A 24541-nucleotide genomic window follows, 5' to 3' on the forward strand; every position below is an offset into this window, starting at 1 on the left:
TTCTCGAGCTTATGCCAACTGCATTGCATTCCAATGGAAATTTGAAATGTGATTTGCATTAAAGCGGTTTGTTATAATTGCATTCGAAACCATGCTTTACCATTGTCTTCAAATTTGCAATATTAATATTACTTCAATATATTACTTTTCAGAATTAATGAAGTTGTTCGGTTTTTGTTGTCAATACAGAAATTATAAACATTTTGTTTAACCTAACCAACCCTTTTCTTAGTGAGCACACAAAATCAATACACTAAATTAATGTCACAGCTATTGATTAACATTATAAAATAGTTGAACTATATATTTATACAATTTAAATTTGTAATGTCCATCTATCCCACCATCCGTCAGCTATTGCGTCAAACATTTTGTCGACATTTAAGCAACCTTTCAGGAAATAGTTTCAACTTGTTCATAGCACAACATATTTTGTTGAGCGACAGCCAAAGTTCAAGTGAAAAGTTGCTAAACTACGTCGTATTTCGGTCAGCTTTACACACATTATTGACCTTTTATCATTTGGCACCTCGAAAGCCCCGAAAAATATTGTGAGTCTTGGTGTAAGGTAAACGGAATTTCACCATCTGTGTGTGGCGCAATGTTTAAAGTTTAGTGTTTGGCCAACATTGTTGTTGTGCCACCCACACAGAGGCATAATCTAACACTGGCCGTGTGTGCTGTCTAGCTGTCAGCCAAGTGCAGAGCGGTAACAACTGGCTGGCATATGAGAGGAAGTGTTGTGAAAAGTGGAAAGGGGGTACCAGGGCATCATCATAAACGTTTATTACGCCCATAAATAGGTGAGAAATTACCGTTTGTTTGGCCAGTAAGGTTCTTCTGCTGCAATATTGTTGCCCACGTCTTGGCTTTTCTTTATTATTTCTTGCGGTTCTCCCTCTGCACTCCCGCACTCACCTCAGAGGTGAACCCGGTGCCGAAAAAGAACCCAAGACGAAGACGAAGGCAAAACCCAAACCCAAAAACTCGCAACCCTTAAAAGTGGCAAGTGCCGGGTGTTGAGTGCTGTTCACGCAATAGTTTTGCCACAACCACAGAATTGGCAACATTGTTGTTGCGTTTGCTCTTACGCAGTTTTTCGAAAATATTTGCAATTAAAATTTGCTTATAGGCAACAAAGTTGAGTCCCGGGGTCTGCGCTCAACTAAGCCAACTGCTGAGATGAGATGAGTTGAGTTTTTGGGGGCAGCTCAACAGAAAATTAATTGAATTTTCAGCAACAAAAGCGAACTCTGGCAGCTGGTCAAAAGGTTTAATCGACCAAGCGTACGACGATTATGAAAGTAATGAGGCGAAAGCGATCCCAATGAGTCTGAGTCCTCTACGAAGCATCCCAAACAGAAAACGAAGGCAACTGCCCTCGACAATAATATAATTTTCATGCGAACTGCTTATAAATAACATATGTATGTCAGAGATGAAGTGTCAGTCCTGCTGCTGCTGCTGCTGCTGCTGTACTCGACTCATTTAATTAGGCGACGCAGCTTCTTATACTTATTTATTTCGCTAATGAACTAATTCAGTGTTGGCTAATATAAATAAGCACATTAGTCGACTGTCAACACTTTTCGGCTGAGGCGTTTCATAAAAATTTATCAAAGTGCGTGCGCTTTGCTCCCTTTTTTTTCCCCACTCACTCTCTCATTGTCTCTTATTCCTTGACACATTTCGCGGCACATTTGCAGCGAGCATAGATTTTTCACACTAGTGGATTAGGAGGAGGAAAAAGCAGAGCCACGCAGAGTCAAGGTGGTGTTGGTCTGATGGTGCTGTGGTGCGGTGGGCGTGACAACTTGACAAATGCTTGGTAATTTGTTGCGACGTAAATTTGAATGGAAGCGCCTTGATTGCCACTTGAGACATTTGTGAGGCAACAGCTGCCAGCGAAAGGGAATTTCTTTCTTTCGTTTTTTTTTTCTCACATTTTCTGCTTTTCTCTACAGCCTGTACTTTTTTTGTGCGCTTAACTTTTCTGCTAGCCTCTTCGGTTCTGTCACTGTTGCTGGTTCTGGCTTCTGGCTTCGGGAGCTACTTACTCAATTTTCCAACCACGCTGGAAATGCAAATTATAATGATATATTGGCTGTGAAAAAAAAAAACACAAACGCGACAGCCGCTGCTGAAAAAGGAGAGCTCGACAATGCGCCTAACGGAAGAAGATTCTCAAGCTGAGGAGGTGGATAGGTGAGAGAGTGAATATGCTCTATAAAGCATACATTTATGAGGAGCTACACTTAATTCCTTAACTATTCTACCTAACATAAAATTACTAGATGTGAAAATGCCTGGCTCTACACCAGGGTATCTGTTAGTCTTAACAAGCCTGTCATCTAATCAGCCGCTTATTGCTTTTGTTTCAGACACTGCCGTCGTGGCTTAGGATTACCGCTAACGGTAATAAATAGACCTGCCACGCGTGTGTAATTTAGAGAGGAAACTCAGGCCATCGGCTCGGCTCCGTTCTTCCAGGCTTCTTCTGGCTCTGAACGAGGATGAGAACGAGAACAAGGACCGTCGCGACGACATCGCGGCCGTTGACAGTAATGAAATTATGACATTGCTAATAACAGAGTATTCCGACGGGCTGCAGCTTAAAGATGTCTTCTTCATTTCAGTCTCTCACACTCCTCTCTCTTTTGGCATTGTTTTTGTGTGGGGGGTCTGGGGGTAAAGTCCTAAAATATGATTAGCTGGCATTTAGCCTGTCCTCCGACTTTGCTCTGGTCCCTCGCTCTGGTCTGCTCTGGTCTGGTCTGGTCGGTTGGTGCAAAAAACCCTTTTCAGTAGCCGTCGAAAAGCGAATTTTTTTCGCCTGTTGTTGTAATTTATTTTAATTAAACTTTGCGCTGATGAAATGCTGTTGATTAGACTTGAAAGACGTGCGCACACAAAGGACTGGATGGAGACAACACAAAAAACGAATTGATTGCCCGAATGAAGCAACTGAAAGTAAAACAGAGTATAACAAAAAAAATAAAAAACAAAATAAAGAACAGCTGAAAAATAAAGCACAAGCACAAGCACTCGGGGGAATTTTCCATTGAAGCCAAATGCAATAAGCAACTGCACTAGCATCGCTTTTCTATGCATTTCTGTTCTTTTCTCTGATTCTTTCATTTATTATTGCTATGGTAGCCAATCAATAAAATGCCATGAGAAATATAACTTCTATATACCATTTGTTGAATCAGATATTAAGAAAAATAAACAATGATAAGATAAACTTAACGTTAACGCAAGTTGGGCACTTTAATACAGCAAAATGCTTATAAAAAATGAGCGAAATGTTGAATAAATGCAAATAAAACTATAGCCAAAACTTTAATATTGCATGACTGGAATTCTTGGCTGACACTGCAAAAAGGCAATCGCCAAGTGCAAGAGACAGCAGAAGGCATAAATGTTCAGCAATATAAGTGCCAGCCTGACAGGACATTTGCCAAAAAAATGTTTCTTTCGAAACTGGTAGATGAAAATATTGAGTTTTTAAGATTTATAATACTTTAAATCCAATTGGAATTTCAAAAATATCGAAGACCTATCGTAGGTCGAAGATTGTCAACAGTGTTGTAAAGTGACGCATAATAGTTATTGAGATGGTCACGCTTAAAATGATTGTTTTTGCGATTGCAATATATGGTCACACAAGAAATTGCAAATTGTGAAATTCGCCACAAGAAAGAAGCATGGGATTGTGTAATTTAAATATTGAAATTATTATGAAATTTTCGAAGTATAATTGGAAGAGCCTTAAAGTTTGATGCTTCTGCAATATTTAATTGGTAAGTTCAATTGATTATTTATGATATTCGTATGATATGTCAGTTGTTGAATGTGCTGAAACGGAAATGATGACGATAATGACGATGTGTCGCATCGGCTGATGATGAAGCTGCCGGTGCGTTGGATTGTGGATGCCTTGAAAGTGGCAACTTATTCGCCAGCTCGCTGAGTGCTACAATAAATCACTGTGGGGCATTTTATTCAGCCACAGCAGCTGCAGCCACCACCAACCATCAACTCTTCCTAGTCGTCGTTGTTGTTCGTCTTCGTCGCCATCGTCGTCGTCGCCGTCATCGTTGCATCATGTCTTTCGCTATTATTTCGCTTGACATTGCGCTTGTCTTTCATGTTGCAGGGGCGTTCGCAGTGCATTTGTGTCAGAGCGTGCATAAAGCAGCTGCCTCAGTCAGTGCCCTGCAGCAGGGCAGCAGCAGCAGCAGCTCTAAACCGACATTGAGTTACATGCAACAAACGTATTTTGACAACTGAACATGCATGGACCAGGCCAAAATCTGTGTTCAAGCTGAAGCTGAAGCTGCAACTGAAACTGCTTCTCTGCTCTCTTCTTTCTGCTGCTGCTGCTTCTGGCGTCGAAAATTCATTCATACAATACAGCAGAGCAGCGCAGCGCAGCGCAGCGCAGTCATACAATATGCGGGCTGGCAAACTGGACAGGTTCTTTCATGTCCAACATGACAACACCGAGAGTTATGGACCCACTTGCCATATGCCAAGTGTGAGATTATACGTCTCCTGTTGCCTGCTGTCTTCTTCCTCATTCACGCACTTACTCACCCGCAATCTGTGTTAAATATGTAGATACATGATGGTACATAACAAGAACCAGACCTCAAATCAAATGTTTAGTGATTTTATGACAAAATTCAATTACCAGATAGATCAATGTGGCTAAAGAGAATATAGTTTAAAGCTGTTCTAATGCACTTTCAACTACACGTTTTTACTATTTGTTTGCATTGGAGTTTCAAGGTCCCCTTCGGGGTCTCTTCTCTTCATTTTGTTGTGCTTAGCCGTTGACAAACTACAAATTATGTTCGCCTTGACTGGCTACGAGTATATTTATTGTACACGTATTTTGCATATTGTGGCATTATTAATGCTGCTCGCTTTGCCGCAACAGTTCAGATCATTAATCTTTCTTAGCCACCGCCGAGCAAGGCCAAGGACTAAGACAAGAGAATAGTAGAACGTGCTGGCAGCTCGCAGCGCATTCCATGAATTCCATCGTGTTGTCACCTGTAAAACAAAAAAAAATCAAATAAGTTAAGCAAAAAAAACAACAATGGCAATGATTAGCAATGTGCCTAACTGCTGACCAGATAACGACTCAGTGTCTGTTTGTTTATTTCTTTTTTTTTTTTGTGTGTAAAAAGTGAGAGAAGCTCTTTGCTTGCCATTTGGCATGATAAATTGCCAGCTGACTGCTCTCTGCCATCAGTTATAATAGTAGCCTGGTAGGTCAGTTATTGGAAATGTATGTATATATGTATATACAATCTGGCATATAAGTTTGTTGCATTTGATTGATGGCCTGTGGACTTTGGCAAATTTGTTTGATTTGTATTTGCAACTTTAAAGCTGTTTCGCTTTTGCACTTCAATATGTGCGACACAAGTTGTGTACAGTGAAAAACCAACGCACCCACACGCTTCCTTTTCAAATGGCCCAGAATCCAAACACATACAGGTTTATGCCGGAGGCCGTATACGCAGCTCCTTTCATGCTGGGGCCCACGCTGGAGCTGGAGCTGGAACTGAAACTGAAACTGGGGATGGGGCGAACCACATAAGTAAATATGAAAAGATCATAAATTTTCATTCAATTTAATGCCTCAGCAAACAATTTTTATAGTCAAGGCAAGGCAAGGCAAAAAGTGGCAGGCAGTTTGGTGAAGAGATGAAAACTCTCTGGCCTTAGCTGCTTGGGGCCTTGATTTTTTCCAACTTGCAGTGCATTCGGGTCGAGTTCCTCCTGACAGCCGCTTTAACAGCTTGTTTTGTATCCACTTTTACGAGCATTCAACACATACAACCATTCTTCAACTTAAATAAATATATATATAAATCGTATGTTATGTTGGGTTATCTTTGCCAATACTAAAGAACGTTTACCTATTGCAGTGTGGTAAAAGTGGTTTTCAATGGCTGCATTTGAACATATAAAAGATGCAATATGCTTTTAAGAGCATTTGCTATTGAATTACAAATATTTTATTAAAAAACTTGACATGACTTGTTATAATTATTGTTCTAGTATTTAATTGTCAGTAAAAGCCTTTTTTATCTGATGTAGAGGTTCGTTATTCTTTTTTGTTGGTCTCCACTTGAACTATTTCACTTTAGAATTATTTTATCATTTCATTTGGTTTTTGTATTTTGTCATTTATTTTTCTATAAAAATAATATACATTTATTAAATTACTGTATAACTTGCACAATTAAAATGCTAGCGAACTTAACTCAAAGATTTATGACAACATTAATTAATACCCCTGCCAAATTAATGTAAAACTGTCAGCTGAAAAATATGAAGCATTTTTCTAGTTACCGTTGCTAAGAGCCTTCCACTAGTAAGCGAAACGAAGGACGATGTACTAAGCGAGTCTGGAGAGCGAATGGATTCGCAGTGGTCATCCTCGTTGGCTCGTTTCGTCTGCCGTCGGCATCTTCGTCACGTCTCATAAATCACAAAATTAATCCTTCTTGAGTTTATTAGCGAAAATTGACGTCGCTCGTTATCTGTGCGCCCAAGCAAGTTCTTCCCCCAAAGCAACCAAATACTAGTCGAGTCGACGTAGACAATTGAAGCCATAAATTATGCGTACATTGGCGCTGTCTTAGCCCCGCTTTGTCTCAATATTTACCAAAAACTGTTTGGCCAATTTGTTTGTGGCCAACTATGTGCAGCTAACTAAGTGCCAGCCACATCAATTGGCTTCAATGGAGCCGCTTTGATATTTGAATGTGAACTTTTGGACAGCTTGTGGTTCATTGGACGCCTCGAACCTGGCTGACAAAATGCAAATCGAACAAATCTTGCACACAACAACAACAACAAAAAAGTCTAACTCCTGTCTAGACGCGATTCGTGCTCGTGCCGACGCGTCGTCTATTTCCAACGGCATCTTCACAGCAGGTGGCAATCACTTGCCAGCGATGAACAGTAGAAATATGGCCAATACGTTCAAAAATTATTGTACACTTAGGATCAATAGACATGTGTAGACGCTGCACGAGCTGCTTATAGCCTCTGAAATTTATAGTCAAATAGGTGTAGGTATTTGTGCTTTAAACCAAAAAATGACATCAGCAGATCATAAATTGAGGCGACGCTCAAGTGTGAGAGACTCGTCGGCTAATACCCCACAAAGTATCCTCTTTGCATTTGATTTATCTAGCGATAGCTTGTCTAGCTATGACCCTGCATTTGACTTCTTTTTAGCATTTGAAACCGAACAACTGAAACAACTTAAATGTGAAGAAGGCATATTTAAATCATCACTAAATCTAAGCACATAAGTTAAGTTTTTCAATATTAAAAATTTGCTTGAATTCAACACTTTACTATCACTGATTTTTATAAGGTTTATTAAAATAATATTGCAATGTTTTGCCTTTTCAAAGTAATTCGAATTCAAAGACTTGAATTCAAGGTGAAATTCAATTCAATTGCCTTACTTTATATCGACAAAGATAAGTGGCACTCCAAACAATTACGTATTTGCCGCACAACAGCAAATATTTTCATAATTTACTGCACCTTTGAGGCAGCTTCAGATGCCTGCTTAGGTAGTATGTGCGTGGATGGCATTGTTGCATTGATTGAGGATAATAAGGTCTAATGATATAATTTACTTACGACTAAATAAAAATGTCTCCTGCAAAGACATCACAAACAAAGCCATCGGAGCGTTAATGGCTCCAACATGTTTTTTTCCTTTCTTTTCTTATTTTTTTTTTTTTTTTTTTTTTTTTTTTTTTGTTGTAACAACAGCAGCAGCATGTACAAATAACAAATTGAATTTCAGCGGAGAATTATTTTGAAACTGATTTCAATGTGATCAACGGTCCATGGCAGTCAGTTTAAAGTACAAGGACGAGAGTATCTCCAGGACGAGAACGAGGACGAGGGCAAGTAATTTGTTCGCATTTGCTTCATGGGCAGCGAACAAGTAACCAAGTCGAGTCGCAGTCTCAACTTAACTCGAAGTAACTTTTTTTTTTCTGTTGATGTTGCTCTGGTTATTGTTGCTGCTGCTACTGTTGCTGCTGCTGTTGCTGCTACGCATCCCAGTCACGTGTTGCCACAACAACCGCCAAAATTGTCAACAGCGAAAAATTGGGCGGGCGTGAGTGTGGGCGCGCGTGTTTTGCTAGCTGATGGCGATGTGGTGATGGGGATGCCCTGGAGGAATGAAGGGGAAGGTGATGAAAACACAAGTTGGAACCAGAGCGGTGGCTAGAGAAGCGGAGCGGAGGGCGTGGTCGCCTACAAATGAGCATGAAAAGCAGTACAAAGAAATTTCCGGTAGTTAAAGCGTTGCCTCCGATGCGGCTCCCACTTTTTTCCATTTGTTGTTGTTGCGTTGCTGTTGTTGTAGCATAGCATATTTTTTCTGTGCTGCGCCTTGTTGTCCTTTCATAAAAAAGGAAGGCGAAAAAAAAATGAAAATTCTAGGGAATAGCTAATGAAATAAGCACTGCAAGGCGGCTGCTGTGCTTCTTTTGTGCCTTGCTCGCTTTTGGGCATGGCAAGCACGCACACATACACACACACACACATAGCAATATGCGCACCCTGACAACATCAGCAAGTTGAAGTGAAGTGAGCGTTGCGTGGCCGCAAAAGGAAGTCATAAAAATATATATACATACAAATGTAAATAAATAATAAATAATATGCAAATGTAATAAACAAAGCGATGATGAAGACAAACAACAAAAGCAAAAGCAGCAGCAACAACCATAAGAAAGCAGTTGAATGAATTTCCATGCACACTTGACCACATTACAGTCCAACAATAAAGCTTTTAATGCATTGAAAAATTCTTAAATATAGTATTTTCCGTTGCGTTCATGCCAACTGACAGCCGACGCAGAGGCTTTTCGTTTCTTCTTTATTTTTTTACCACCTCTATTTCATGGATATATCACAATTTATGCATATATTTTTTTTGCTCCTCTACAATTTCAATATTTTTTTTTTCGTTTTTTTTTTTTTTTTTGGGAGGGACTCGAGCACTTGTGGCTGGCTGTCAAAATCACAGAAACTCAACGAACCAAAAACTTGAAATATATATTCCTATCCCAATAACTAAATGTGTGCTATGCAAAGCCGTGTGTGAGTGTGCGTGTGTGTGTGTGTTAGATGCCAAGTTATGCAAAATGGGCCACAAAACTACGAGTACAACGCATGCCATGCAAATGCTGGCAAAACAGATTTTTAACCGACTATTTTTTTGGTATTTTTTTTCTCATTCTTTTAATAGGGAAGCGAGCCAAACGTTTAGCTACACATTTCTTGGCAGGAGCACGGCCAAAACTGTCTGACTTACTGGCTAGTTAGTCCTCTACCAAATTGGCTGCCAGCCAGCTTATGTAGATTTCTGCAAGCCAAACACGTGCCTGAATTTTCGTTGAGTTTCAGTTTCCACTTTCCACTTTTGTCTGTTTTACGAATAAGCGAGAGAGTGTGGGTGTGCTAAGGATGTGCTAGGATATGCGGATGTGGATGCTTTTCTGGGAGTCGGGCCCCGTTTGGAGTGGCAATGATGAAGCCTACAACTTTACCATGCCATATTTCTTCAGATTTGCATAATTATATGTGTGATTTATGGATTTGAAAGTGTGTTTAATTTCGTTTCTTTTGTTGTATTTTGGAAATCAAATTTTGAGCATCATTAAAGGAATTAAAGTTGAGCAATTGCATGAGATTTGTGCATTAGCTGAGTGAGAGAGTTGTCAGGAAATTTTGAAATATAATTCAATAATTATAGAGATGATAAAAATGGTAATCATAATTCGAATATTTAATTAATGATATTCATAAAATATCTCTTAAATTCGAGAATATATCATATAGTTCATATGCGTTCCAACTGAATGGCTTTAATTTTCAATAAGTAAAGTTAAGATAAGTTTATTCAAGTTTACAAATTACTAATTTTATTGATGTTACTTTTTCATCTAATTATATGACATAACTATGACAATACATAACGTGCTGATAGCAGACTATTGGCATCTCTGAAAAGAGACAAACAGGCAAGCTTATAGAAAACAAGAAAAAATATATATTAATCACAGTTCATGCCATTGCAATAATTTCAATTTACGCGCCAATGTGACAGCGCCAAATGCAACAAGAGCGAACAAAAACACAGAAGCAGATGAAAGGCATAAAATACACGAACACACACACACACAAACATACAATGACATTGCATATGCAACATGTTCCACTGCAGCCAGTGGCAACAGCTTCCCTTCTCCCCTCTTCCACCCTCCTCCTACTCTACCTCTGCAAACCACCTTGTCTCATTGCTCTTGCAATTTTACCGCCTTCCTCTGGGCGCCTGCCTCTGTGCTTCTCCCTCCTTCTTAACGCTTGTCGTTGCTATTGAGATAAGAAAATTTATTGGCTGCGCATGTTCTTTGTGACAGATTTCGATTTATGTGCCTTTTATATGTTTGGCATGAGCATTTTTTATTTAAATTTCTTTTGTCTCCCGACAGCACCGACGGCATGCTTGCCCATTCCGCTTAAAGTGGAAATCCTTTAAATGTTGCCAGTAATGAGAACATCGAGCCCAGAAGCCGACTTTGGCCATAATTAATGAGCGCCAATTGAAAAGTGGCCATTTCCAATGTGTAAGTAAATGGCACACGACACGAGCATCATGACTAGTAAATATCCTACGGATATATTGGAATTTTTAATATCAAATGGATAGCTAATATAGTAAATTAAATGGGCAAGTAATTTCAGATAAATTGCTGAAATGTTTTAGGCATTTCTGTTGCTTATTTATGAGGAATCGAATGCTGCTGTACAAGTAGTATAATAAAACTTTTGGCCAACAATAAATAACTCACAAATTACTTACTGATAGGTAGCTTAAAATATGTCCAGCTATTCCCAAAATGCCGAGCAAAAATACTGAGGACATTGGCCCAGCGGGCAGAGTATAGCTGGAGATAAAAAGAGCGAGAGAGGAGCAAAGCAAAAGAAGCAAATTGAAAGAACTGTGCATGTGGTTAATGTCCATTTGGCATCTGCCTTTGCCAGAGAGCAATATGCTCTTCGATTTGCACTTTGTCTGACTGTGTCTCAGCGGCTGCCAGCCAGAGTAATGGAGAGGGAATCATACGACGTCAAGTGAAATAGGAGTGGGAAAGGGGAAATCGAGGGAATATTGCCGGGACAGTTGGAATGGCCTTTTGCAAAACTGGTCGTCGCACCGGCCAGTTCGTTCAATCCCATTTAATGCTGCAATCAGCTTTGCTTTTTGAGCCTTTTGCTACTTTACACAGTTCTCTTTCTCTGCTCTTGTTGGATTAATGTAAATCATACGCCCTGTGGCAACTGCCTCAGTCAGCTTGTTGCTTGCTGCTGTTACATCTTAGATATGCAGATTCACACAGCAGCAGCAAAGTTAAGTTACTCAAATCAGTTGCTCTTCAAGTTGATGAGCCAAGTTTGTGGCAATTAAAAAACATTTGCCAAAGTACTAGAGTATTTTAGAACTGCGTCATTAAATTTAGGGTCTCATAAGCTAAGTATCATATGATACTTTATTTCCTTTCTTCTTATTTTAGGGGGGAAGGCCAAAAGTTCTTGCCAAGTTTTGTTTTGTTTCTTTACGCCTTATTTGTAGGCTGTTTAATTGCTGTAAAAATGAAATATCTTTTAATTTTATGCAAAGCGAGTTGAGTTTAAAAATAGAACAGACGCACAAATTATGCAAATTGTGAATTTGGAGGGAGGTGAATAAAGATGGCTTCAACAAAAATTGTTACCTGCACACGATTGCAAGTTATTAATTAGTGTTGCAATTAAAACAAATTGTTGGACATCTGACATTACCAAATGAATGGTAATTTTCATTTACATTTCCATTTCCATGTCGATTTTCTTTTCAGTTTTGAGTTTGGCTTTGTTTCTGTAGTTGCCCATTTGGGCTGGCATTAACATTGGCAGCTTTTGCTATGAGTGACATTTTCGTGCTGTTTATTTATGCCGTTTGACTTTCACTTTGCCAACGAAATTTTCACTTACACTTTGCACTTTTCTTAGGCCACACGTCACTTGTCGAAGTTGTGAAAAGTTTGTTTGTTTGTCATAAATGAAACGCTGCTGCCTGGGTGAAGTTAAAACAAAAACCAACAAACTGCAAACTGACGAGCGCAAAAGTAATGAAAAGCCAGCATAGCAGCGGAGGCAGAGGCAGAGGCAAAAAACAGAAAAAAAGGCGAATAACTTTTCTTGAAAAGTGAAAAGCAACCAAATTACAAACGCAAGTCAAGTCTTCCACGGACTAACCAAATAGACTAGAGCGAGCGAGATGAGTATATACATAGTAGGTGGCAACGTTACAAATGTGTTAACGAGCGGGACAGCAATAGTATACGTTAAAAGGGATCAAAGTTGCTTTTGGTTGCCGTTGCTCGTAATTTAATTAACGACCTTTGCCTTTGGTTCAGATACACACACACACACACACACACACACATTCGCATTCAGCTGACCAGCTGAACACTGTACAGTGTGTACACTGTGGACTGACTGACTAACCCACTTACACCAAGCAGCCAACTGTCAGTCAGGTTTCCTTGATTTTTTCATTCTTCGTTTCGTCTTACAGTTTCAATTTCAATTTTCAGTCATCAAGTTGACTCTTCACTCTTGTTGTCTTTTTACTTGTTTGTTCGCCTTGCTTCAACGTTAAGGACTGTGCTTTTGTTTTGGGTGTATTTCTTTGCGTTCTCATATCATATTAACTGAAGGTTGACTGACTTTTAGGACATTTTAATTTACATTGAATTAGTCATAATGCCAATTCTCTGGCATTTCAACTTAAGAGATTGGTTAAGTGTTACTTGAGTCAAATCGAAGAACAAAACAATTTTTGTAAAGTCTGTCCATATATAGACAACACAAGAGGCTTTTCTTTGAACACGCAATTCTGATAAATTTGTAATATCTATTATAAAAGTGTTGTTATTTATGTAAGCCGTTGCTTACAATAATTAACTGAGCAGCGCTCATTCTGCAGATGCTAATGAATTATGACTGACTGGCATTTATCATGAAAAGTGCCTTGATGGCTATTTAAGGATGTATATCTCAGCGGCACACGGCCTTGATGGTCCATAAGAGCTTTCTAATTAAGCAAATGGACCAATATTGTTAAGTCTTTCCAATGCCGCTTTTGGTCTTTGTCCCACGCACACATGTCCTCTGATTTTGGGCAGGGGCCCAGCAAGAGGACGAAGTCGGAATGTTGTGATAAAAATAAGACCCAGACATAACACACTGACAGCTTCTGGCATTAGGTAACACTTGAAACAATTGGCAAAGTTCTCACTGCGCTTGACTCTCGACTCGTCTCGGCTCGACTCGACTGTTGCTATTGCTATTGCTGTTTTCCATTGGCCGCTTTGAAGCACACAAGTGCATTTTTTTGTTTATTTTTTTTTAGACATTTTATTTTAGCCTCCTCTCCTGCAGATGCCCTTGTGTGTCTCTACGACTTGTTGTCTTTACGTGCGCTTTACATTTTCATTTTGGCATTGGTCGTTCTTCTTGTTCTTCGCCTTTGCAGTCCTCTCGCCCGGCATTCGTTTCAATTAAGCAAATCCCCTTAAGTGCCAAGGCGTGTACGTGTGGGTCGTGGCAAGGGCGGCGGGGGCAGTTGGAGGCTGCCGGCCACTTTGTCAACATAGACTGAATCCAGCAATGACAATAGCTACAGCAATGAGTGGGCTGCTGAGTTGTCAGCGGGGGGACGACGAGTGCGTTTAACAATTAAAGGGATGCACTTGAAATGCCATCACGTATACGCCGCGTAAACAACACGCTAGACGGCGTGAGCTGCAAATCAAAACGGCATCTCATGGCCCATGGGATAGATACGGTACTGGACCCTCGTCTACAACAGGGCGGCCCCTCACTGGCTAGCTGCCAGGCTGAATAGATGCTGCCACAGCAACAGCCCCATTGTCGATAGCTCGTGGTGAGTGTTTGATGTGACCCGCAGCATCGACTGCTGCGTGTGTTCTAGTCTAGTATACATATCTATCTCTGGTTCGCTCGCTATTTGCATATATGCGGGTATTGGCTGCGCCTGAAAGTATGCAATGCCAGCTGCAATGCGGTTGAAAGCAGTTCACTCACTCTCACTTACACACACACACACACACCCGCACACACACATAGGGACATATTCAAAGTAGAACTAAGCGTCGCGGATTTGATGATGTGACGTTGAGTAAAGATGATGGATTCATCAGCGTATGCAAAATGCTGTCATACGCTTTGTCGTCAGTCGTCCTGTTCTCATCTTTGCCAGCGCTTGTCGCTCGTCCTTGTCCGCGAGCAACGCCCCTTCCCACCGTGCGTCGTCGTCCTTGCCGCTGCCGTCAGTCTGCCTGCTCATCAACATCAACATCATAGTCGAGCATGATGCCAACTCCGACGCGATGATAAACGAACGTGATTTTGTTGTTGGCTTTCTCTCTCCTTTTTGCTGGCCAAATCCGCAGCCATCGCTCGTCGCCCTCTGACGTCCTTCGTCTTCGTCGTCCATCGCCATTCTACTACTTGCTCGTCATTGCTTTTCCCTTCTCGCATTGCATAAGTTTTAGTGTGCGGCGCATAATGAAAATTTCATGTAAATGAGCATAAAATATCTTTTTCATTTCACTCAGAGTCAGTCAGCCATTCAGCCAGCGAGAAGCAGCAACAACAGTAGCAGCAGCAGCGGCGACCGAGACAAATGTCAGCTTATGAATTAAAATGCCTTATGATGCTGATTTTTTATCAGCAATCTGTTCCCGCTGAAGTTCCTCTTCATCCTGTCGGACAGACTATAAAGCTGACTGATAATTGCGCATGATCTGCGCTTTGTGAACAATTTGTTTTTGTCTCTGACACACGATGAGCTTTACGATGTTCCATTCATATTCCAAGTAATTGCTAATATTGAACTTCACATACATTTAAATATTTATTGTTTCATTTCAGCCCCAAATTCAAATGGCTTAATATCTTCTTCTTTGGGAATTGATTCCACGGAAACACTTGTCACGGGTGTAAGTGAAGCTTATTTCTTGCCACTTTATGTCACTAACTCGAGGCGATGCGATGCGGCGCGTGGGGCGTGGGGCGAGGGGCGAGGGGCGAAGGGAAGATTGTGACAGCTTTAAGGTACTTGGTGTCATCTCTCTCTTTGGGTCTCTTGTCGAATCACTTGAGCAGCCTTGTAAATGCAAACCACTTGATAATGAGCATGTCGCTATAACAGCAAGGACGGACGTCACGCCCCCCGTTTGCTGCTGACCTCTGGGCGGCCATTTAATCACTAATTACATGCACCGTTGCCAGGGCGAACAATCAGCCAGCAGTCACCTGGGGTCATAATTAGTGTAAGCAAATGTAGAAAGAAGAAATCTTAGACCTGGCTAAAGACGAAAACAAAGAAAATAGAAAACGTGCCATGCAAAAAGAAAAGAAAACAAAAAGAGAAAAAGAAAAAATCCAAATAGAGACAGCGAGCGAGAGACCCAAAGACTCAAACTGTGCACAAAGTTGCGGCCAGGACAAGTAGATGTCTCAGTCTTCTGTGTGTTTGTTGCTGCTCAGCGTCTTCACAGCGCATTTGCTGGCCAAAAGGTGTGAAAATACAAACAGTTAGCTTCTTTGGCTATGGCTTTGGCTGCATCCTTGGTGTTTATCGTGTTATTTCTGTTTTGCCTTTCTTTTTCTGCTTTGTGTTTCTTTTTTTTTTTTGCCATCTCCCATGCGAAACTGTAATTAAAATTAATTGGAGGCTTCTCTTGTGGTCAAGCTGTGAGCTGTGCTGCTGAGCTGAGCTGTGAACGGAGCGAAGCTGTGGCGCTTAATTAACGCGTCCCGCATCAAATTTACTAATGAATTTTGCCCTTTAAAATTCATAGAGCGAAGCTTAAAGACAATTCAGTTGTGTCGACTTTGTTGTTTACGTTTGCTGCCATGGCTTCAAACTTAAGCGAAAGTATCCCAAAAGCGCACTAAACAAAACAGTCAATAAATTGTTTACATGGCAAATTGATCCCAAGCGTGCATTAGATGAGAAAAAATGAGTTGACTTTGAGTGAAAATAACAACAAGACGGAGAAACGTTGGGGCCCAGCCACTGCTCAACTAGTGCTAAAAACAACTCTGCAGTCAAGGCATTTTAGTTGTGGCGTTGCTTTGGACGTTTGGGACATTCATAAATATTGGGATCTGGACTAAAGAAGCACAGCAAAAGTAACGTTTTAAATCTACATCAGCTGATGGAGTAAATGACTTGAAGTGTTGCAGCAAGACAAACGCTAAACAAATGCTGACAAATATGCTCAAAGTAAAATTTGAATTCAATCAACCAAATAGTTGTTTGCTTGCAGATAATTGGTGCGTCAGTTTGACTAGTGCGTATACGTAATTTGAACTGATTGTCAGCTTCCGCAAAGTTTGCAACATTTACTGCATGCATGCATGCATGAAATGCACTGTTAGCCACAACTCTTGCAGTTTTGCGCAATGTTTAATTAATTATCAATTAATGTGTTACAAACCACAGAGGCATTAATTTCATACGCCGCGTTGCACAGCCGCAGACAAGGCAGCTGGCAGTGGCTATGGCAACTGCAAACAGCCACCGCACCAATTGGATGCATGTAAATCCATCAGGGCTTTGATTATTATCGATTTCTTATTAAGGCTTTGCCAGCCAGCCCCATGTTCTCCTGTCTATGTGTGTGCGTGTGTGTGTGCTTGTTATGGCATTTATTGCAAATATGTGTGTGTGTGTATTTTGGGCCATCAGCAAATAGAGAATTTAGTGGGAATACGCATAATTATGTGGGTCAAGTTGCGAAAATGTTTCACGTACGCCTGGTTTAAGCAAACTGAGGTGAAAATATCTGTGAACTTCAAGTTTATTCTCAGCGATAATTGCTGTAGTCCCAGAGCGTCAAATCTCTGCTGTTGAGTGCCATTATACTTAGACTTGGTCTTGGTTCTTGTAAGTAAGTTTTGTCACCTCATTCAATATTTCACTTAGCCATGTGAGATTGCCAATCGCAGCACTCGATAAACGAAGTTTCTGACATTTGTCCTTGAAGTGTCCATTGGCACAACGCAATTGCAATTTGCCATTGCGCAAAAGCTACGACTAGCTACGACTAGATGGTTCCCTTTCCACCAATGCCTCCTTGGGTTCTATTTGTTGTTTGGGCGCTGTCATCAGCTTGCCAACTTTTAGCAGTGTCCTGAAGGCCGTGCATTAGCGTCATCACAATTCAACAACCCATAAGCCACGTTGCTTCCAGTTTTTGGGGCTAAGCTTCTGGCGGTGGTCGGTGCTCAGTGCTCCATGCTCCATGCTCCGGGCTCCGTGCTCCTGGCATTTGCACTTGTCATGTGCATGGCGTGCACTCAGAAAACCGAGCTCAGCCGGCCAAAGTAATGACAGAGTGCAAACAATTTGCCATTTGGCAAAAATGGCCTTGAAATGTCCGAGCATAGTTTTACCTGACACGGAGTCAGCTTATTCTATTGCCATCCATGGCTTGGAGCCATACGATTGGGGCATGCGGCGCGTATTTGTGTCATTGCATATTTAGTGAACTTGCATTCTACTTGGTGCCTGCTGCCTGCTGCCTGCTGGCTGGTGTTTGCTTCCAGCTACTTGCTGCATACCCAAGATGCTTCAACGAGCTGTTTCAGCTGCGGGTCTTGCCGCATATTTGCAACGAGCATCCGCTTGCTTGCAATGCGGCACATATTTTTGTCTTTCGTTCTGCCAGTGCAAAAGTTGAAATATATTTCATATTTTACATTCGCTTTGGGAGCATCTCACCAAACCAACCCATCCCATCCCATTCCATTCCATCGTTTTGTTCGAGGGATTTTGTCTCTGTTGTGTCTGTGTCTGTGGCGTATACGTAATATGCACTTTCTGTGGAGTGCAATAAAATGTTTTGCACACAAAACTTTTCTGCTGCCGAGGCTGCATCAAAGTTTTCCCAAATACTTTTGCCCATTGTTATTGTCGAGTTTTCAGTTAGATTTGCACTTTTGTTTCGCCTTAGTTATACGAGTTGTATGCCATGATATCCGTAATTTTCGCATTGTCCAGTGCGCATTAGAGACACTTTGGCATCGTTTGGCGATAAATGACAGCCCGATGGCGGATCAAGTTTCGCAAGGATTTCGCACAATACTTTATGCTCATATATGAGAATGGAAGATTATCAAGAGAATTGATAGAGAAATATGATTTATTGTGTTGGCAATTTCTGTCGCTTAAGTAAAGATTATAATATATACATGTTGCATTACTGATAATAATAGATAGAAATTAATCTTTAACAAATATGCGCTTAGCCTGTGGAAGTTTCTATAATTGACTAAGTTTTGGTCACATGGGTCAACAAATTGTTTTAATCATATTTGCCTTAGATTAGACAAATTGTTTGCCATGTTTAGTTTGTTCTCGTTATTTGCGAGCGCAGCCGCAGTTCGCCCGGAAGACAAATGTTTCCTGTCTGTCAAACTCTGACTGCCATAAAACTCAAACGTGGTCGCCTTTGTAAACTAATAAGACACGCAGCGGATATGAGAAACGAACAGAGTACAAAACAGCATAGAACAGAACAGAAGAGAAGAGAAGCGAAACAGAAACGGAGCCAAAATACAACAGGAACTCCAGTGTTGGCTAATAGATCATTAGTTAGCAGTTTGCTGTGAGCTTTTTGGGTTCTGCTCATGTTATTTGAATATTTATTGCATGCATAACTGTAATTTATGGCCAGACATTTGTCACCAAAGCGAAAGCAAAGCGAAGCTAAAGTAAAGCTCTGCTCTAGTCTGCATAAAGCATAAAGCCAAGCTGCTCGCTCAGTTTTTCAATGCCTCTGACGTATGCGTAATATTAATTACGAGAAGGGCCAAAGTGAAGCGCGTCTTGAAAAGCAACTTCAATCGCACACATTCTCGTAATTGGAATACGAACAAGTGATAGACAAGATGCAAGAGCAAAGAGGCAGCAGCAGCATCAGCGAACAGAGTGTATGTTTATAAAAATGATGCTAAACTTTATGGCTGATGATTATGTTGATGACATTGTTGTCAGCGTTGTCTGGGTCGTTCCCATCATTGTCAGCATGCTGCAAAAATGCAAAAATAATTCATGGCTGATAAGGAAGGAAGGGGGCAGGAGAAGCAGCATTGAGAACATCGGCAGCATACTGCGAGCAGCAGCAGCAGCATGCAAACAAAGGCAGGCGGCAAGTCAAAGTGCGATGCAGCATAAAAAATGCAGCAAAAGGAGCAGCGTGTCGTTGAGTACATTGACAGTTGACAGCAAAAGAGGCTGAGGGGATGTCTGGTGAGCCTGCGACTGAGACTGAGACACTGCGATGCTCTGGAAAGTTATATATGCATACGTGCTTGGCTGCTAGGGGTAGTATCTAAGGGTTGTAGCTGAAGCCTGCTTCTTCTCTCTGAGGCTGCCATACAAAATTGCTTGTTTACTTCAAAGCGTGCAATTCTTGTAGCATCAGCTGTGTCATGGCACAAAACAATGCTGTCACTTGGGCGACGCTGACAGAGGCAGCGCAGAAACAGCAACAATAACAATAAGAACAACAACATTGGGGGGGTGGGGGGGTGGATATGGCTGAGTGCATTTGTGGCGTTGCACACCAGCCTTTGCTGCTTGTGATTTGCCTGCACCTTATGCGACTGGCGGATATTGCTGCGGAAATTGATTGAAAGTTGCCAGTATCTAAAATATAATGGTAATGAGATCGTTTTTGGCCTATAAAATGATACGACACAAGCCAGCCCAAAGTCATTTACCTGCAACTGCTTAAATATCTTTTATATTTCCCCAACTATTTTATCTATTTCTGTTGTGAAACAAGCTGCCCCTTGGCTACACAATAGCTTACCAGCAGATATCAGTGTGGATGATTTACGCAGCTATCAAGTCAGCATAGAGAACACGCCAAATCTTTGTTGCGCTGCCGGGCTAACATTGATGGCCATTAATAATGTGCTGTAGTTCAATACGAAATGTCAGCGAAACTCTTCATGTTCATCGCTGTCTGCGAAAGATATTCGATTATTGAAGTGAGCAAGAGAAGTTTACACTTTTTTATTTTTAGTTTATTGCGTACACCGTAACTAGAGTTTCAAGTCACTAACATTATATAATACAATTGATTGTTTTCGGCAACAATTTAAAATGAAAAGTCATGTATTAAGCCGACATCAAAAATGATCGGAGCATACACACTTAATTGAGCGCACATTTCAAATTTTAATTTGGATTCAGTCGCTTGTAACAGGGCCAAAATACATCAAAGGAGGCACATAAATTAGCCCAGCGAGCGCACATGAGAAGACGAATGTCGGAAACGGGGCTGGGCCAATGCTCCCTCGAATACGAGTCGAGTAATGTCTATAAAGTGACATATGAGCAAGTGCAACTGTGGCCATGTCTGCAGTTTCCCAGTTTCGGGTGCTGGCCAGAAGCTCGTTATATGAATTTGCTGCAATGATTTCTCTGGCAGTTTCATTTCCCTCGCCCTCCCTTTCTACCACTCAAGTTTCTCTGCTGTCGTACAGTGTGTCAGTCTTAGATACTTTTTTTCATGTTTTAATTTCGCCATGGGAGACAAAGTAACGCATCAGAGAGAAAGTCGAAGAGAGATAGCAATTCAAACATTGTCAGAGAGAGAGAACAGAAGAGTTACAGGACGAAAGACATGACATTTTCAGCATGAAAGTTGTCAAACATGACCATTTGGCATTGTCGTAGCTATTGCTGGTTTTCAAGCCACAAATCTATGCGTTGTCTGTGTCCCCTTCCCTTGTCTTGCCTCGCCTTGCCTTTCATTTCTTTAGATCTACGCCTGAGTGCACATGCAAACGTTAGGCTCCCATTCCATCCAACCAAACAAAAAAAAAAAAAAGAAAAGCAAATAAAAAGCGAAAAAAATGTCAAAATGGTAGAAGGAAAATGTAAGAAATGTTGTAACTTGTCTCGCTACACACATATAACTCATACGCCATGTTTGCGTAGACCAAGAGGCAGACACACAGAGATGTTGTCCTCGCCATTGCCATCGCCATCGCCATTGCCATCGACGTCGCCATTCCCATCGCTGGCTGTTCTCGCTCTGTCCATTTGAGTGCACAATTTGAAAAGGCTACTTGGCTCTGGCTGCCCTTGAGGCAAATGCAGCAACCACGACGAAGATGTTAGCGACAGACGACAAAGGCAAGGCAATGGCAACGGCAACGGCAACGTTGCATTTTGTCAATTTGTGTGTGCATTAAAATTGTTGCAAAATGGCGGCCCGTAAATGGGCAAATTGTTGCAAGAAAATATTACTGCAGCCTTGTCTTGGCGACCTTATTGAATCCCCAGATTATGTTACTCAAGCGAAACTCATTTGTGCTTATCCTTGACTTGCAAACGGTAACAATTGAATCAGAGTTCAAGTTACATCCTGTTGGTCTAACGATTGAATAAAACGTTCGATTTTCTTGATTTCTTTGAAATTTTTCGAATTTATTTTTGAATTTATTTAGGTTTCATTTCAGTTTGTTTATTGTATTCCTTGTATGTTTTGGTTTGGTTTGGGGACTTTTCTCATGTTTTGTCTTTGTTTTTCTTTCGAGTGCTTAAAATAACATACATTTATATCTTATTTGCATTGTATCTTTATTTGTTTATCATAAATATTAATTTCTGTATGCACTTTTAATTTACATTTAATTTAAATTAATTTATTATCAATTAGCTAAACTTACTTCTTCATCCGCGTGTCACGCCTACATACATACATACACTTATCTCTGACGCATTCCATTTCCGATTAGTTTTATTTAAGAGACATCACGTTTAAGATACATTCAGATATCTATATATATACTATATATCTATTCAATATATATTTAGACTTTGTGTATTTTTGGTAACTATTTTTCTCGTATTTGCTTTTACTTTGCATTAATTTTTACATATTAAACCTAGGATCTTAAAGTTTTTTGTATTCAATAACGTAAGTATAAAGTTGCAACGATAATTTACAGAGTGCAGTTACATTTATTTATCAATATTATAAATAGATACTATATATTTGAAATATATTTTCTGTATACGTCTATGAAAAAATACAAGGTTTAAATTGCAATTTACACACATTTTTCAATTGATAAAGAAATGTTGAAAACGTTTTAGTCTTTTGGATTTTTGTTTTATTTTTGAATACGCAACTAATTTACATTTATTTATGACACATCGATTAAAACTCATTGCATTGACTTAACCTTTCTCTATATACATAGAATGAGCTACTAATCATTTATGCTAAACTAATTGCATCTAATTTGTTGTTTTATGTGTGATGAGTGTATGTGTGTAAGTGTTTAATTTACTATGTATAAATTTAATTTAAATTTTCGTATAATTTGAATATAATTGCCAAGAAGTTTGTTTTCTTTTTCATGTTGTTTTGTTTTTTTTTTTATCGGTTTTATGTTGAGTTTTCTGTGTGTGAGCTTCTCTAGTCGATTACGTTTAATTCATATTGAGCTTAGTTACTACAATTTGCTGGCGTTTTTGTTTTGGTTATAATAGAATAACATTTACAAACATTTACAGAGTCAAATTGGAAAGTATTTATTGATGTTTCATTTAATTTGAACGAAGTTGAATGCTTTCTTTAGTTCTTTGTGTCATCTGCCGTCTTGAGTGAGTACTTACTGTAAGGAAGGAACCTTTTCATATAATTGGAATTCTTTGTTGCTGTTTCAGAGTTTCAAATATTAAAGTAAAGTAATAAAACTTCCCATTACTGTCAAAGTCATAATTTTTACACATTTTTCTATTATATATCGTTATATATGTTCAATGACAAATAAGACTAGCGTTAGGTTTGTGCCAGTTTTAGATACACTTCATATTTAGTTTTGCCGTCCTTTTGTATTTTTGCAAAATTGATGTTCGATTTTGCTGATCGAACTATGACAATTAAAAATAAATTTATGAATCTGTGCATTGATATCTCTTACATACTATTTGCATTGGATTGATATCAATATTTCGATTTGCAATTTGCTGTTGTTTCTTATTAATTGAATGGATTTTTGTTGCTTTTTCTCAGATCAGATATTTACGTTATGCATTGACATTTATAATTAAATCGTTCTAACTGCTAGCTTTATTCGTATTCGTTACTAGTAAATGGGAAGTCGGCAAATGGCGATTAGCATAAAATAGAATTGTTTCTTTAAATGTCTTTTGTTTTGTTTTGTTTTGTTTTGCTTGTAATTGGTTTTTGGCAACGCTTAGCCTAGACACAAACCTCAAGGAGCTGAATACTTACAGGACTACATAGCGAGACTTAGACGCAGCTCTCCTGCTGCGAATACATGAGCGGCGTACGGACAGTGACAATCTCACGCGAATAGGACTTGCCCACGCCCGATAATCCTGAGAGCGAGCTGCTGGGACTGGCCACGGCTGCCGTTGAGGCGAGCCCGCTGCTATTGCTCGAGACGAGCATTTGGCCATGTGCCAGCTGCTGTTGCTGCTGCTGTGCCTGTTGATGCTGCTGGTAGGAGGGTGGCATTGGCATATTGCCAGTTGGATGATGCTGCAACTGTTGATGCATCATTTGCATCATGGATGCCGAGCTGTGAGGCATTTGCGATTGACCATGCTGCTGCTGCTGTTGCTGCTGCTGCTGCTGCTGTTGATGCTGATGATTGTGCGGCAGGGTGTGATAACCGCCCGGATGCGAGGGCAGCGTATACATTTGCACCGTGCCCGGTGACACGGTCGAGGGTGTGCCCTGCGATCCTGGCGATGAAATGCACGGCCCAAAGCCCGAGCCGGCTGTTAAGTCCACCTGCATGGCAGCGACAGCGGCCCCAGCTCGTGTCTTGTATGCATCGATTTGCGCGTATATCGTGGGCTCCTCGAAATAATCATATGTGGGCGGCGGCGCATGCTGATGCGGATGCTGCAGCCCGCCCGCATTTGGCTTGTGCCGTTGCAACGTCGCTGTCGCTGGAATGTTGGGCAACAGCTTGCGCATACTCGAACCGTGTGGCAAGGTGCCACCCAAAACTGGCTGCTGTTGCTGCTGCTGTTGTTGCTGTGGTTGCTGCTGCACTGAACCTTGACCCGACTGACTTTTCTTCGAGCTGCATGCTGCACTGTTTAATGATAGCTCCGCATAGTGCAGCTCGTCGTCCTGTGTGCGTTTAAAAGAAGTGAAAAAGTGAAATTTGATTTTTAGCAACAATTGGAAATATTTGCAGTCATTAAGTTGTGAAGCTCATTTCATTTTCTTGGCAAAAGTTTAGCATAGAGCAGTTTGACTGCTAGCAAAAGTTTGTTAAACTTTTGGTTGACAGTTTGCTAACCTGTACTGTACTGTGCTGCTAACGG

At 40.5% G+C, this 24541-nt stretch overlaps 1 protein-coding gene and 1 long non-coding RNA gene across 6 annotated transcripts in view; one reads left to right on the top strand and one right to left on the bottom strand.

The window, feature by feature from the left end:
• The first annotated feature begins 3690 nt into the window (after window positions 1–3690).
• The window catches only part of LOC117573860 (uncharacterized), a 105094-nt gene continuing 84243 nt past the window's right edge, over window positions 3691–24541 (top strand). For 2 of the 4 annotated variants that reach the window (XR_007955287.1, XR_004572720.2), the window contains exons 1-2: window positions 3703–3803; window positions 15070–15137. This is a non-coding gene — a long non-coding RNA (uncharacterized LOC117573860). Of the gene's footprint in view, window positions 3804–14753; window positions 15015–15069; window positions 15213–24541 lie in introns of those variants that run through there. The other 2 variants (XR_007955288.1, XR_007955289.1) reach the window with 2 other exon arrangements.
• Window positions 21641–24541, bottom strand: part of LOC117573859 (uncharacterized) — an 81522-nt gene continuing 78621 nt past the window's right edge. The window contains exons 17-18 of one of the 2 annotated variants that reach the window (XM_052006752.1): window positions 23472–24344; window positions 21641–22848 (exon numbers count right to left, since the gene is read on the bottom strand). In XM_052006752.1, the coding sequence (XP_051862712.1) occupies window positions 23490–24344 (855 nt within the window). In that variant the 3' untranslated portion in view covers window positions 21641–22848; window positions 23472–23489. Of the gene's footprint in view, window positions 24345–24541 lie in introns of both variants that reach the window. The other variant, XM_034257332.2, reaches the window with a different exon arrangement.

The sequence above is a fragment of the Drosophila albomicans genome, chromosome 2R (assembly GCF_009650485.2).
Source record: "Drosophila albomicans strain 15112-1751.03 chromosome 2R, ASM965048v2, whole genome shotgun sequence".
Lineage (NCBI taxonomy): Eukaryota > Metazoa > Arthropoda > Insecta > Diptera > Drosophilidae > Drosophila > Drosophila albomicans.